The 17,072-nt window shown below is 42.4% G+C and overlaps 1 protein-coding gene across 4 annotated transcripts in view; it reads left to right on the top strand.

Moving 5' to 3' along the window:
• Window positions 1-717: 717 nt before the first annotated feature.
• The window catches only part of LOC129818883 (netrin-G2-like), a 40,674-nt gene continuing 24,319 nt past the window's right edge, over window positions 718-17,072 (top strand). Inside the window, exons 1-3 of one of the 4 annotated variants that reach the window (XM_055875194.1) lie at window positions 718-1,023; window positions 2,599-2,808; window positions 4,076-4,884. In XM_055875194.1, coding sequence (XP_055731169.1) covers window positions 4,666-4,884 — 219 coding nt within the window. In that variant the 5' untranslated portion in view covers window positions 718-1,023; window positions 2,599-2,808; window positions 4,076-4,665. The other 3 variants (XM_055875191.1, XM_055875192.1, XM_055875190.1) reach the window with 3 other exon arrangements.

Genomic DNA, 17,072 nt, shown 5'->3' with positions numbered 1-17,072 from the left:
TCGTCTGCGTAGAGGTGGATCCGAAAATCACCAGCAGCAAGAGCGGAGTCGTTGATGTATACAGAGAAGAGAGTTGGCCCGAGAATTGAACCCTGTGGCACCCCCATGGAGACTGCCAGAGGTCTGGACAACAGGCCCTCTGATTTGACACACTGAACTCTATCAGAGAAGTAGTGTAGGTGAAAATGCATGACTATGGTTTATTTTCCAGTATCTAGACTGTTCTCCCAGAAGTATTGAGACAGAAACATAGGGTTAATTAATAGATATGTGTAAGCAGAATGAAGGCTGAGCCCATGCGAGTGTACAAAGCTGGATTTACATCGAATTGACCATTAGACATGTAAGAAAAAGAACGTAAGCAGAATCTGTGTGGATGAGGCAAGGTAGACCAACAAGATGTGACTGGTCTGGGCCATATCTGATCTTGTGAAGGCTACTGACATGCACATGGGTTAATCATACATAGACAACATCGGCCTGAACTTGTGAAGACCTTTGGACAGGAACATTAGCTAATCCGTGATAGGCACCAGTAGGAGTGTGCATGTCACCCCCAATAGAATCTATGCCCCAATGTCTGAGCCAATAATAGAATGGAAACTAAGTAAGACAACAAGATTCGTAAAGTGGAGTGACGATGTTATGTAAGGGTAAGCCTGTATAAAAGCAAAGTACTAAGAATGAAGATTCAGTTCTTCCATGGAATTGCTCGGCTTTGTTACTCTCTGTAATAAAGTATATTTGAATTCACAAGCTCCGGTATCTGAGAAGTATTTGATTCAATATTTTCCACAACAATAGTTGGTGAACCAGGCGAGGCAGTCATTTGAGAAACCAAGGCTTTTGAGTCTGCCGATAAGAATGTGGCGATTGACAGAGCCGAAAGCCTTGGCCAGGTCGATGAATACGGCTGCACAGTATTGTCTCTTATCGATGGCAGTTATGATATCGTTTAGGACCTTGAGCGTGGCTGAGGGGCACCCATGACCAGCTCGGAAGCCAAATTGCATAGCGCAGAAGGTACGGTGGGATTTGAAATGGTCGGTGATCTGTTTGTTAACTTGGCGTTCAAAAACCTTAGAAAGGCAGGGTAGGATAGATATAGGTCTGTGGCAGTTTGGGTCTAGAGTGTCTCCCCCTTTGAAGAGGGGGATGACCGCGGCAGCTTTCCAATCTTTGAGGATCTCAGATGATAAGAGAGGTTGAACAGGCTGGTAATAGGGGTTGCAACACTTTCTGCAGATAATTTTAGAAAGAGAGGGTCCAGATTGTCTAGCCCGGCTGATTTGTAGTGGTCCAGATTTTGCCGCTCTTTCAGAACATCAGCTATCTGGATTTGGGTGAAGGAGAAGCTGGGGAGGCTTGGGTGAGTTGCTGTAGGGGGTGCTGGGCAGATGACCAGGGTAGGGGTAGCCAGGTGTAAAGCATGGCCAGACGTAGAAAAATGCTTATTGAAATGGTCGATTATTGTGGATTTATTGGTGGGTACAGTATTTCCTAGCCTCAGTGCAGTGGGCAGCTGGGAAGAGGTGCCAAGCAGTATCAAATTCCCTTCTGAAGTTGTCCTCAAAGCTGCTACTATTTATGATTCATGATTGAGTCAAATCGTTTTATAACGTATCAATATATAATCAATTTAAATTAAGTTTACGAAGCTATTTAAATATAGTCTGAAATAGCTTACAATTTTGTTATGCAAACAATCTAACTAGGCCTAGACTTCATGTGCGCTTCAGTGTGTTGTGATTATTCTCATAGGCCTAAAAAAATAAACAGTAGTATTTGTTCAATTAAAGTAATAGATTCAGGTATCATGTATTAAATTACAAAACGTGTATAGGCAGTGCTGCATTTTGCAATTGATATAACGTGCTATGGCTGATTGTAATAGCGGTACGTGCCTTCTCTTTTGCACAAACAGACAGCTTTAAAAGCCAACAAATATGGCTCTGTAAACCCGAACGGTGGTTTATGTTCTGTATCTAAACCGCCCTCTATCCACCACTTCCTTCAACGTGAGCAAACAACTCTGGCTTATCTGCTGCTAAACATTTCTGATACAACTCTCTGAACGCTCGGACGCAGTGGATGACACAGTAGGCTATAGCTCCACTTCTGCTGTTCCTTTAAGCAGCGCTTGCTGATCAGCTGGTGGGACGGTTCAGTTTGGTGCCGCTTGGCCCGTGAAAGAGAGCGTCGAGAGCGGGTAAGAAGTTGCGCAACCCGCCCTGGCTCAGGCTAGCAGATAAAAGCCCAGATAGTGATTGAAAGAGATGGTCAAAAGGATTTAGCACAGGCATTAACAGAGAGAGAGAGAGCGAGAGAGAGAGAGAGAGAGAGAGAGAGAGAGAGAGAGAGAGAGAGAGAGAGAGAGAGAGAGAGAGAGCGCGCGCAAGGGGGAGATTTTCCACAAAGCTTTTTTTCTTTCTGCGCTTGAGCATCTTTCTGTGCTTGAACATCCCTGGTAAAGCTGAGCGTGTAAAGTGGGAAAGTACGAGCACCAGACCTTCCTCAAAGTCAATATTTTCATACTTTTGATACTCCTTCAAGCTGGAATTCACGCTTTCGCTTTTTTTCTCCAACTCCCATTTCCAGATCTAGGACACGGTCATCCATGGTGTAATAAAAAAGTAACAGGCACGAGAAAAAAGTAACAAGGAGACCGCATCAGATAACCAGAGTGGAGTACAGTAGCCTACACCACGACGGGAGCCCGGTAGTGAATGGAGCTGTGCGAGGTTTATGTCAGAGGGGCGTTCGTATAATAATGGGACACGGAGTGGCTCTCCCAGATGAACCTTCGAAGTAAGTAGGCTAAATGTTTTATCTAATAAATCTGACCCGCTTCAGAATGTTTGACTGTTAAAATAAATTCTGAGGAGATTACGAGACCTATTCGGAGTGAGACTAAAACGCAACGCTCACTTCGAGACTAGTATACTAAATTGTCACTCACTACTCTAAATATCGTTAGGCCTACTCTATAATAAATTCAAAAGTTGTCACTTTATATACATGTTTAGAAATAATGTTATTTATGACCAAATTAAATGCAGCCTTATCGGTTGCTACTTTCGATTCGGGCTGCTGAAGCGAGCAGAAGCAGCCGTCTGTCAGACACACCCTATAAGGTATTTCGAGCCAGAGAACCGCTTTGGCACTTCAAAACTATAAGCTGAACAAAGCTTCACCTAATTTTCGTGGAATACATATTTGTGGGATTCTGGCCACATCGTAGCCGGACAGTGAAGAGGGTCAGTGTCATTCCCATTAAAACCCATTTCGTGACCTCTGGTCTCCTAGCATTTGGATGCCAATTCAAACTCTCACGCATAGGCGGCACTGGCACGTGTATTTCCGCAGGGGCGCAACCAGGACAGCAGAGGTGTGCGTAATAATTTACTAAGCGCCATGTCAGCTATAAGCATGTTTAAAATTAATGCATGTTGATGCAGTTGAAGCTAGGATGCTTCATATTTCATGGAACGAATGAAATAAGTGGTGGGTGACATTCACTTGCTAGTTCACCCCCCCCCCCCCCTTCCCATGCATATAACGCATACAAACTTATTTTTCAAAGAAAGGGGACGAGCTTTCCACTCTATAATGAACAATCCGATACGGCTCACCCCAAAGCACACTCGCGCAACTTTTGAAACTTGATATCAAACCCTGTATGACTTAAAAGCTTGTGTGTAACTCTCGAAATATTCTCTCTGAAATATGTTACATGCAAGATGACGTACCGCATTACATACAAACATCTGTTTGCTACTTTGCTACAAATCTCATCCTTGTCAGTCTACATGGTTTTGATATATTTCTTGAAAATTCAGATGGTAAAAATAAGGAACAAAATTTTCCATCTCAGAAAATAAGAAAAATGGGATGATCAAGATAAACTAGACCTACTCTGATAGGTATACTGTAGTCTCTCTCTCTCGCTCTCTGTCTCTCTCTCTCTACCTCTCCCTCCTCTTTCAATAATATCTGTAGTATATAATAGTATCTCTCTTTCGCTTTATCATTTCTATAATATCTAATATTTTCATAATTCCCCTCATTTTTCCAGGACTATCACTGAGGCAAGGCGCCGGACCGGTGCTTCACGACCTGATGGATGTATCTAAGTACGTTGTCACCTTTCCCTCATCATCCCTCGTAGCGGACAGCTCTTGTCTCTCCCAGCGGAAAAGGACCTCTGAAGTATGGATTTGTTCTGCTGATATCCCAACGACCCCTACCGCCACCACCGCAGCACTGGCACCACTATGGTGGAAGTAGATGCAAAGTTTCACGGTGACTTTCGCCTCCCCTTGGTCCATTTTTTGTCAGTCTTTTCCAAACAGGCGTCAAAACAATAAAGTGTAATTTCCTAAAGAAGCCGTGATTATTTGTGTGTCCACTTCTATTGAACGGCTCTACAGTTATTTATCTTAGTGCATTTCTATTTGTTTTCCATCATCACTGAACCGTCCCCTATCGCTCAGTTGAGCGCGCAGACTCATCATGGTGATGCCAAAGTTACTTTCTGTCTCCGTATGATCCCTAGTCGCGTTCCATGCTTTTCGCCCAAGCTCTGACTACCGTGGCCCCCCTTGCCCTTCACCGCCAGACCCCACTCATCGTCGGACCCCGCTCGTGGCTTTCCCAGGACCTGCCATGGTCTGTCAGGCCGTGTTGCTCCTCCTGCACTGCTTCGCCTCCTTGACACTGGGCCAGTACGACCTGTGCAAGTCCCTGGTGAGCACGGACGATGGCGCGGTGTGGGAGCAGTATGCATGCCAGCCCAAGACCCAGTCCATGAAGGACTACATGCGGGTCAAGGTGGACCCACCAGGCATCACCTGTGGGAACCCAGCTGAGAGATTCTGCACTCTGGTAAGTTGAATAAGTGGTGTGGTTGGTTTATTGGATTGCACTGAAATTGATGTCTGAAGTTGCTGCTGTGAGCAATTATTTGTTTAGTTGGGGGGCCTAGAGGGGACCAAGCACAAGTTATGGGTGGACATGGGAAATCAGCAACGTGCATCAGAAATAGCTTTGAAAATTGTCTTAAACTAACACTGGTCAATCAGCCCCAACAGTTCACTAGGCTGCAGCTGCTCACATTTGGGGGGAAAAAGAGACAGCAGCAGACGATGCTGTGTCCTGAGACAGACTGATGATTGGAGGGGGAAAATGGCAGAAGCGGATGTTCCGTTTGAATCAGATGGCGTGTCAAGAGGAGATGAGAGAGAAGGATTGCATTCCAGTGGAGAATACAAAAGGAAATAAGAGAAGTAAAGTGGTAGTGGAATCTAGTAAATCCAAGCCTAGTTCTGATAATTTTTTGGTCAGAGTAAGGGCTTTTGGATCAATGTTACCCGGGAGATCCGATTAAAGTCTCTATAAAAATGGTGGATGCGTTGCATGAGGTGGCGTTGATGAGAGTATTGTTGTTGTTAGTCTATGGAACAGAAGGAGCTTGATCTGCACCTCAACAAGAAATCGGATTGAAATGTGTCGTGTGTGGATCTTCGAAGCAGGGTGCGTATCAAGGGTGTTATCTCTGGGGTGGCACTAGAAGTGAATGCAAAGCATATGTGAAGAATTGGATCGAGTGGTTGGTGCACACTGACTGACCTGCATGATGGGTGGAGTGAGGAAGCCACACTCCATCCATTCTATTGTTTTTTCATGAAGAGTCTCTCCCTTCTCACATGCATTTAGGTTTTATGAGATAACCTGTGAGAGCCTTCATGCCCAAACCTATGCAGTGTGATAAATGCAAAATATTTGGTAATGTGTCAAGTGTATGTAGACAGGAGGGGTATCGTATACCAGCTGAGCCAAATGCTGCAATTGTGATGGTGAACATGTACCCACATTTCTGAAGTGTCCTGTTAGGGTGAAGGAGACAGAGGTGGCAAGAATAAGGGCTGTTCAGCATGTCTCCTATCTGGAGGCGGTGAGAAGAGTGGAAGAAAGGAGTGTGGTTGAGGAAGTAATGGTAGTAGGAGTAGAGGCACCAGAGAATATTCCTTGTCAGAGGGATCCTGACATGTTGCATGTTAAGAAGGTGGACTTTGTAGCATTTATTGCATTGATTATCAACTGCACAGCGCAAACAGAAAGGAGATCTGAGGAAATAGGCATCATTGTGAGTGCAGCTGAGCGTTTTTTGGGACTCTGGGATTTTACAGCAGAGGCATTACAAAGAATCCTGTCGATGAATGCTCTGTCCTCACAGGCACCCGCACCTGTTTAGGGATGTGACTTGAACTGTGACTGAAGGAGTGGGATGTTTTTTATTATTATTCTGTATGTTGCCGCGTATAGTAAGTAGGTGGCGGAAATACAGTCTGCCTTAAAGAAGAAGACAGGTTACGGATAAAAATACTTTGAGTTTAAGATAACCTTTGTTATTAAAGTTATACTTTAAGTTCCTTATTTATAAGCATTTGTGTTGGTAAATGATGTAATAGAGCCTAAGTTTGAAGCATTTACTCTGCCTCACTGAGCCTCTGTACCCTGAGACCCTCTTAGTTCTGGTCCATGGCAGTGGCCTCTCCGCAGGCTCTGCCACAATTGCATTAAATAACTTTTTCAACTCTTAATTTGTATCTGCCCTAATTTATTCAAATGAATCCGTTTGAAAATGAAAATATTCAAGTTAGATACATCATGTTCAGTGCTAACGCCCCCTCCAAGGAATTTATAGAAAGCTGATTTAGGCCTACTGCATTTCTAAACAAAGCTCTAAAATGCTATTTAGAGCGCTGCAAAAACAACGCTATTTAGAGAGAGGCAAAAACAACGCTATTTAGAGAGAGGCAAAAACAACGCTATTTAGAGAGAGGCAAAAACCGCTATTTAGAGAGAGGCAAAAACAACGCTATTTAGAGAGAGGCAAAAACAACGCTATTTAGAGAGAGGCAAAAACAACGCTATTTAGAGAGAGGCAAAAACCGCTATTTAGAGAGCGGCAAAAACAACGCTATTTAGAGAGAGGCAAAAACAACGCTATTTAGAGAGAGGCAAAAACAACGCTATTTAGAGAGAGGCAAAAACAACGCTATTTAGAGAGAGGCAAAAACAACGCTATTTAGAGAGAGGCAAAAACAACGCTATTTAGAGAGAGGCAAAAACAACGCTATTTAGAGAGAGGCAAAAACAACGCTATTTAGAGAGAGGCAAAAACAACGCTATTTAGAGAGAGGCAAAAACAACGCTATTTAGAGAGCGGCAAAAACAACGCTATTTAGAGAGAGGCAAAAACCGCTATTTAGAGAGAGGCAAAAACAACGCTATTTAGAGAGAGGCAAAAACAACGCTATTTAGAGAGAGGCAAAAACAACGCTATTTAGAGAGAGGCAAAAACCGCTATTTAGAGAGAGGCAAAAACAACGCTATTTAGAGAGAGGCAAAAACAACGCTATTTAGAGAGAGGCAAAAACAACGCTATTTAGAGAGAGGCAAAAACCGCTATTTAGAGAGAGGCAAAAACAACGCTATTTAGAGAGAGGCAAAAACAACGCTATTTAGAGAGAGGCAAAAACAACGCTATTTAGAGAGAGGCAAAAACCGCTATTTAGAGAGAGGCAAAAACAAAATGACTGCATCCATGATCAACTTGGTACTGTAGCTTAATTCACCTTAGTCGATAAGGGACATGCATACAATTCTAGGACAAACACATGCCATACAGCAACTAGCTGCTACACACTAGCTCAGCATTGGGATTAAAAACCCAGGTTTAGTTTCCTGTCAAATCAAACAGTAGTTACCTGGCCATTTTACACCTCTGTGCTGCTTTCATCAACCAAGGGTGGCCAATCATATTTCAGGAGTGGGTAGTGCCCACCCCCACCCACTATAATCCAGTGAACATCTGAGCAAGGCGTAATTTATCGCATTGTGTGTCATTTGCAATCAACACTAGCCTATCTCAGCATGACTTTGGGAAATCCTAGTTTGTTGGAGGCGCTAAATAACATAGTAGAAGGTGTTAGCAGAATTTCCACTCAATAAAGGAAAGAGCTGGAGAAAAAACTTACCATTTCATTTGGCTTAGGCAGGTCGGAACCTCCTGATGCGGCGTGAATTCAAGCGGGCGCGGGTGGGCTTTGGCCAAGTTTGGCGGGCTCCAAAAGTCATGACACCAGTGAAATTACTTGGCAATGGGCTGGAGATCACTGAGAATGGTCCGGGGGTGTTGTTTCCATTGTGTTGGCAGACTGTCATCCGGCTTGATTGGGTTTTCGAAGGACTTCAAATTTCGCCTGGTAAAGGGCATAAAGTATTGAGAGGGGAGAGGAGGGAGTACCTCTCGTTTCAAGAACACTCACTGGGTGAGGGTGGAGAACTGCAGGAGAATAGTGGGCATTACTATGCAAATCTCAACGTGTATTTCCCACCTAGGTTGTTGAGTGGAATGAAACTCTAAAAGTAGGACGATTTGAACATTTGAGACTGAGGCCATCTTTGGCTGAGCTACAGCATACCGCTTCCTTTTAATTGTCACAACTTGACACGATCTGAGATGTGTTTACTTAATCTGTTAGGTTCAGTACCACCTGGCTGGACAGTCTCTGTTAGCTGCCCAGTCAATGAGTCAGTGACGTAATCAGATGAGCGATGACTTCCAACCAAAGGCAGAGATACAGGAATTTAATAGGGGACAATTGATTCACTCATTATTCACTGATGTCTCAGAAACACACAGACACAGACACACACACAAACGCACACACACAGTAGAGGCCCTCCCACTTTTGAGACTAACAACAGGACTCCGGGATCATTTAACAATGTGAAGCAGAGCAGATATGCTCCTTCCTCGGATACCAAATGGTTAATAATTTGTTTAATGTAGAAGTAGTGGTAACCGCTGATGGCCTGAGAAAGCCCTCTCTAGTGATCACTCCTCCGGAGGAAGAGAGAGATGAGATAGAGAGAAGAGGGGGAGAGAGAGAAAGAAGAAAGGTAGAGAGAAAATTAGAGATGGAGGTAGAGGAGAGAGATGGAGAGAGGGAGAAAAGAGCGAGAGTGAGGGAAAGAGAAGACTGAGAAAGAGGGAGAAATAGAGTGAGAGAGACACTTGGGCATCCTGTATCTTGCCCCTAATGGCAGGGCCCAGCCCGAGCCTGCTGCTGGAAACTTCTACAATTATGTTTCTGAGCAATGAAATATTGATGCTCTCCTTAATGGGCTTCTACCTTACAAGGACCCCAGGATGCTAGCCACCATGGTACGTTCCGTTCCATTCCCCATCCGTAGGCTCCTTCCCTTCTCCCGGAATGTTTCATAGGGGAGGAGTTGTGGGGGGGATCTGGGATTTGAACGATCTAGCCTTAGTGGCCATGTACTCTTATAATCTCCACCGGCACAGCCAGAAGAGGACTAGCCACCCCTCAGAACCTGGTTTCTTTCTAGGTTCCTGCCTTTCTAGAGAGTTTTTCCTAGCCACCGTGCTTCTACATCTGCATTGCCTGCTCTTTGAGGTTTCTGTATAAAAGCCAATTTACGCTTGAGGGTGTGATGCAATTGCGGCGCCTCCGGAGGCACACAGAGGCTGCTCTCGCCGTGTGCCTCCCGAAAGTTTTAACAATGCGGAGGGCTCCATATACCTCCGCATTGACGTGATTGGTTGACGGTAGGTGGGGGCGGGAGGTCCTGTGTTAACACAAACTCACTTCCTTGACAACTTCCTTCACAACAGCTCTGCTCAACAGCGCTGCACTACTCCGCGAAGTGCAAGAAGTATGAATGCCCTGACTTCTGCAGAGGCATTGTCACCTTAAACGCTGCATGACCAATGCAGACATCAGAATGACCATGCAGCGTCTTTGAGCACTTTGTGACATCTGCTAATGTGAAAAGGGCTTTATAAATCTATTTGATTGAGTGAAATTTTATTCAAATCAGATTCTTCTTAGCAATTTCTAGTACCGGGTGAGATCTTTATTTATTTACTTTTTTATTTATTTAACCTTTATTTAACTAGGCAAGTCAGTTAAGAACAAATTCTTATGTAAAGGCTACAGTGAAGCCTTTCTTCTGGGTTTACCATTCTGCATACTTCCTTCCTTCCCCGAAGTGTACACTCGTTCACTCTCTCAAAATCCTTTATTTAGATAAGTAAAAGAATGCCATCTTGGTGTTCATTGGAATAAGTAACAAACTGAGGAAATCTGTGTGTCTACAGTATATGTTTGTGCGTGTGTGCGTGCATGTGTTAGGGCAGTTCGGCATGTGTCTGCATTGGTGGACAGCGCTGTGGGGCTGAAATGGTTTGAGTCCCATAGATGGGTTGGTTGTTTAGCAACAAAACCAACGTGTGTGCAACTATGGGGCAAAACAGACAGGGTTGGCTTAGATTGTTGACAACATGTAAACTATATTTTGTCTCCAATGTTTATTGAAAACTTATAGAAAGTTGCACAATTAGCACTTGTTGTCTCTCAAATACATCGTTACAGTTGTTGGTTAGCTAACTAGCGAATTTTAGCCATGTTAGCATAGATGTGACATCAGTCAAAATACCTAAAAACAATACATGGTATCAAGAACATGATAAAACTAGCTCAAATGAGCCACTGTCTGGTCCTACCAGCTCTCACAGTCTCGAGTCAGAATTAGACAAATTAGATGTTTCTAAAACATCAAATTTAGAAGTTGTTCAAATAGTCAAATTTCAAAGTGTTTAAGGTTAAAGCATTAACTTAAGTTCAGGAATTAACTCATGAATCTTAAGGTTAGGCATTCAGTCCAAATGGTTAATGTAAAGTTTAAGGTTTGGGATAAGCTTAAAATTAAAATAAATGTAAAAAAATACTTTCTGGATTGGCAACAAGACTTTCTGGATTCAAACTGGCAACCTTTGGAATACTTAAATACTGACGTGTATCACGGGTTACCTGGCTGATCTGGCCATCCATGTGTGTGTGTGTGTGTGTGTGTGTGTGTGTGTGTGTGTGTGTGGTTTGTCCTCTGACAAATCAATTGTATGTTTCGGTGTTCCTCAAGGTTTCATTTTAGGACAACTGTTTTTTTTCACTACATATTTTACCTCTTGGTGATGTCATTCGGAAACACAATGTTAACTTTCATTGCTATGCGGACGACACACAGCTGTACATCTCACATTTTTTTGCCCAAACCTTGCTCAAATTCTAGACACTGCAGCGTCCATAAGGGGACAATTAGACTTGGATCCATTTGAACCGAATACGTTTGTACAGTAGGTGCAACAGTTGTTATAAAATGTTTAATTTATCGCTCCCATGTGCACTTTTCAGTCAATTAAAAATCAACGATGTGCTGCCTTTTGTAGCATTTATGACAATGCCAATGTCTTTTCAGCCGAATCTCAGAGTTCTAAAACCAGGACCAACAACTTGGTTGCTGTGCAACAGAAGCAGCTTGCAGGCTAGCAGCTGTAGCTAGCTAGCTAACACCAGAAGAAAGCTACAAGCAAAAGAAGCTAGCTAGCTAGGTATATTTTGCTATGGATGGTTTTTCATATGGTTGAAGTCATCTGTGTATCAGAGCACCAACAAATAAGAGCAGCATCAGACCACCAACAAATAGGCTAGTGAAAGTCCTTGGCTGCTATTATAGCCAGAAAGCTAGCCAACTAGCCAGTAACTACAAGCCAACAAGACTGTTCCATAGCTGTATAGATTGTGCACCATCCACATCTCAATGTTGACAATATATGCTAGCTAGCTAAATTCTTCCATACAGCATAGCAAGCTAGCTAGCTAAGTAAAGTTCATAGTCAACACCAACATTTGGGAAACTGCCACGCTGCTAACTTATAATACATCTATCTACTCCGGCATGTTACAGTCAAACTGGCTAGATAGCTACGTGTGCAGCCAGATGTCATTTTCAGCACAAACCCTGCTAGCTACCCTACATTTCCTCAACCAATACCAGCCTCTCACAACACAAACTGTAGCTGATAAAACAAATTGTCTTGCTAAAAAACCTGGCCAATGCACTTGCAAGTAGCGCATCGGCTGTGCATTACAGTGAGTATACACATTAGCTAGCTAGCTAATTAGCTAGATCAACAGACGAGACAGAAGACATGTCGCTATTTGAACAACCAGAAAAAAATCCAGCCCTTACATTATGATGCATTAATTCAGTACGCCCTCTTCTGTCAATGCAATTTTCTTCATGCCATTTTAATCCAAATTTGCACTGACTGACCAAGTGTCAAGTTACTTTTCAGTGTATTCCTAAAGATCTGAACTTAGTAAACAAAATTATGTTTAAAATACACATTTACCAGACATTGAAGTTAGGTTCATTTTAGGTTCTGAATAAAAGGTGAAAATAAGTATTTTCAGGAAGTTTAACATATGTATTTTCCGTATGTGGAAACTAACTATTCAAGAGCTTGAACATTAGTTGACAATTTGAATCATGTGTGCTAGCTCTGGAATAGATCAATTACATGGAACAGCCTGGGGTCCCCATGGAGAGGTTTGAGAACCACTACTCTACTGTATGGTGCTGTCCAAATTTCTATGCGTGGTTCAGATTTGGTACGGACTGGACCAAATCTGAATCAAACATTGTTTGCTACAAATCAAGGCCACTCCAGATCGCACCAAATCTGAAACAAACATAGACATCTATGTTTGGTTCAGATTTGGTCCGGACCAGAACAAAAATCAACGTCCATGGATGAGATTCCCTAAAAACATTCCCCTTCGATACAGCTACAACTTTTTCATAACAGGTTAGGAGAACATACCAACAGGTTAGGAACATTAAAGCAGCAGGTTAGAAAAACTAACCTGCCTATCACAATAATTAAAACAAAATGTCAAAACTGTAGGCTATTACACCACTTTTTATCATTACTGCATGTCAGAGGCATGAACAATTAGCAAATGGAATTGAAAACGGGTGGTATAGCATACGCTAGAAAACGCGATAAGGTTTAACAAAAAGATAGAATTTTGCCAAGACAGAGATGAGTGGCCAACACCGAGACGTGCGCCAACAGCAGTGGACACATAAATTCTGGCCTAATGCCAATCGCCAAATGTCATGACACTTTGTGGTGTTTTGAGTAACAGTCTCTTTCTATTCACCACTGTTTGGAGGCTGGTAATATGTTGTGAGTGAATGAACGTCTGCAGGTAGCCTAGTAATGGAGCCCTTTGACGTGATTGTCTGACAATCAGATGAAAACATCATGACTGGTTGTGTTTATGCCACAATAAAAGGTAATGCATTTAAAAGATAAATGTCTAGGCCCACAGAGATCCTATTGAATTAATTAATTAAATTCTACCACATAAAAAAAATTGTTGCACGCGGAAGTGTGTGTACATATAGGAGGTCCCGTACCGGGAAGAAATTAATTATACTTCCCCCCCTGATGAAGTCACTTGTTTTTAGGGAGTACCGTCTTGGACGTTGAAGTCAAGGCCAGTCCGGACTGCACCAAACAAAGAAAAAGACGCCCAAAAGATGTCGACATAGGTCCCCTTAGTGGAAAGTAGCCATCAACAAGTAAAAAACTGGAGGGGAGTCTGTGGGGACTCGCCCTGAATTTTTGTTTTTTCCCCTAATGCTCACTCAGCCAACATATTCAGTACTTTAAGAGTAATTTACAGGAACTGGTATGTTCTTAATATGGCTGCAATCCCGTTAACGGGATGATATGACAACAGCCAGTGAAAGTGCAGGGCGCAAAATTCAAAACAACAGAAATCTCATAATTAAAATTCCTCAGACATACATGTGTCTTATACCATTTTAAAGGTAATCTTGTTGTTAATCCCACCAAAGGGTCCGATTTCAAATATGCTTTTCAGTCACCACCAAACCACAGAATAAGCACAGCTATTTTTCCAGCCAAAGATAGCAGTCACAAAAAGCACAAATAGAGATAAAATGAATCACTAACCTTTGATGATCTTCATCAGATGACACTCATAGGACTTCATGTTACCCAATACATGTATGTTTTGTTTGATAAAGTTCACATTTATATTAAAAAATCTGAGTTTACATTGGCGTGTTACGTTCACTAGTTCCAAAAACATCCAGTGATTTTGCATAGCCACATCTATTCAACAGAATTACTCATCATAAATGTAGATGATAATACAAGTTATACACAAGGAATTATAGATATACCTCTCCTTAATGCAACCGCTGTGTCAGATTTCAAAAAAACTTTACGGAAAAAGTAAACCATGCAATAATCTGAGACGGAACTCAGAACAATAGTCAAATTAGCCGCCATGTTGGAGTCAACAGAAACCAGAAATTACATGATAAATATTCCCTTACCTTTGATGATCTTCATCAGAATGCAATCCCAGGTCCACAATAAATGCTTGATTTGTTCGATAATGTCCGTTATTTATGTCCAATTAGCTACTTTGGTTAGCGCGTTTGGTAAACAATTCCAAAGTCACGAAGCGCGTTAACTAAAACGTGACGAAATGTCCAAAAGTTCCGTAACAGTCAGTAGAAACATGTCAAACGATGTGTTGAATCAATCTTTAGAATGTTGTTAACATAAATCTTGAATAACGTTCCAACCGGAGAATTACATTGACTTCAGATGAGTGATGGAACGGAGCTCATTCTCATGTGAACACGAATGGTCAAAGAATGGTCACCTCATGGCAGTGGTGACTAATTCTTCTCTCATTCGGCCCCCCTTCACAGTAGAGTCATCAAACAAAGTTCTACAGACTCGTTGACATCTAGTGGAAGCCGTAGAAAGTGCAAACCCATTCATATCTCGCTGTAATTTCAATGGGATCTTGGTTGAAAATCCACCAGCCTCAGAATTTCCACTTCCTGTTTGGATTTTTTCTCAGGTTTTTGCCTGCCATATGAGTTCTGTTATACTCACAGACATAATTCAAACAGTTCTAGAAACTTCAGAGTGTTTTCTATCCAATACTACTAATAATATGCATATATTAGCAACTATGACTGAGGAGCAGGCCGTTTACTCTGGGCACCTCTGTGCACCTTTCATCCAAGCTACTCAATACTTCCCCTGCAGCCATAAGAAGTTGTTCTTAATGTAAAGCAGCTGTTGATATTCACCCCCCACCCCTCTTTAAAGGGAGAATCCACATGTTTTGCATAAATGCAAATAGCCATTTCTATGAAGTAATAGCCGTGGCCCGTTTTCCCGATAGTGATGGAACTTAAGCTTATGAGTGTTTTAACAATGTATCGTTTCTATAACGGCCAAAGAACTAATGCGTTTCCCAAAACACCATGTAGGGAGAACTTTCAATAAGTGCGTTGTTAGAGCATGTGTCGATACTGATAGGATCGAAAGAAAGGCAGCGCTGCTCTCGGATCAGCGTTCTCCATTCATGTCTTACGTTAACATTAGATACTGACCATGGGTCAGCTCCTAGAAAGAAAATATCACCTATGTCTGCAAATATTGAGGAGGCGTATTCTAATGCTTAGGCTATGCACAAAATCAAATATTTGGCACATCATTGACCACATGTTGTTAGGCTTACACATCATGAAATTGAGGCAAAAATTACAGACGGTAGCCTACAATTAGCTAAATAGAACTCAGTTGATTGAACATGACATTTATTTAAATATGATTGAAAGACACAGTGTACAAAACATTAGGAACACCTTCCTAATATTGATTTGCACCTCTTTTTTCACTCAGAATAGCCGCAATACCTCTGGGCATGGACTCTACAAGGTGTCGAAAGCGTTACACGGGGATAATGGCCCATGTTGACTCCAAGGCTTCCCACAGTTGTGTCAATTTCGCTGGTAGTGGATCTCTACTCTGAATATTTCGTTCAATCTCATCCCACAGAGGCTCAATTTGATTCAGATCTGGTGACTGGGCAGGCCACTTCAGTAACCTGAATTCACTGTCATGTTTGTGGAACCATTCCAGGACAATCCTAGCCTAATGGCATGGGGCATTATCCTGCTGCAAAAATCAATTTGCAGATGGATACACTCCTGCCATGAAGGGATGCACCTGATTGACAGTGATGTTCAGATATCCTGTGGCATTCAAACGTTGCTCCACTTTTATCAAGGGGCCCAATGTGTGTTATGAAAACACACCACCAGCCTGCGATATTGACACACGGCATGATGGATGCATGTACTCTTGGTTTTCTCCATACCCTAGTCCTTCCATCAGCGTAAAACAGCAGGAACCGGGATTCATCAAACCAGGCAATGTTTTTCCAATTCTCCAGTGTCCAGTGTTTTCGTTCTGTAGCCCACTGCACTCACAGTTTTATTTTTGAGCTGAAAGAAGTGGAACTCTGTAATGTCGACAGCTGCCATACCACATTCGTGTTAAGGTACAACAAGTTGTGCATTCTTTTATGGGTCTTTGGGTACCAATGTTGTACTAGACTGTCAGTGGACTAACTCAGCCTCCTTTGTTCTCTTTCATCAATGACCCGTTTTTTTTACCACTGGCCTGCTGTTAGCTGTATGTCCTTTGGATGTTTGGTCACTTGTGATACACACGGGAAACTGTTGAGCGTGAAAACCCAGCAGCATTGCAATTCTTGACACACTCAAACTGGTGCGCCTGGCACCTACTACCATACTCCGTTCAAAGGCACTTAAATCTTTTGTCTGACCCATTTACCCTTTGAATGGCACACATACACAATCCATGTCTCATTTGTCTCAAAGCTTAAAAATCCAACTTTAACCTGTCTACACTTATTGAAGTGGATTTAACAGGTGACATCAGCAAGGGATCATATTTTTCACCTGGATTCACCTGGTCAGCCTATGTCATGGAAAGAGCAGGTTTTCCTAACGTTTTGTACACTCAGGCCTATGTAGCCTACTGTATTTATCTTTTAATGCAGTCATCTCGGTTTTCATTTGAAGCATCTTTTTACCCTTTGCTTGTTTATAACAATTGCAAAGACATTGGCGTCTTTGTATTGAAGTCAACTTTGTTCTGAAGTTAACAGCGGTCACAGAGGGACAGATAAACATCTTGATGAAAGGTTTAGCAGAGATCTTCTGTGTATAAAGTGATGCTGAAGGGCAAAAAAGCATCTAACAAC

The sequence above is a fragment of the Salvelinus fontinalis genome, chromosome 21 (genome assembly GCF_029448725.1).
Source record: "Salvelinus fontinalis isolate EN_2023a chromosome 21, ASM2944872v1, whole genome shotgun sequence".
Lineage (NCBI taxonomy): Eukaryota > Metazoa > Chordata > Actinopteri > Salmoniformes > Salmonidae > Salvelinus > Salvelinus fontinalis.
The sequence above is the reverse complement of the archived record's forward strand: the minus strand, read 5'-3'. Positions and strand labels throughout refer to the sequence as shown.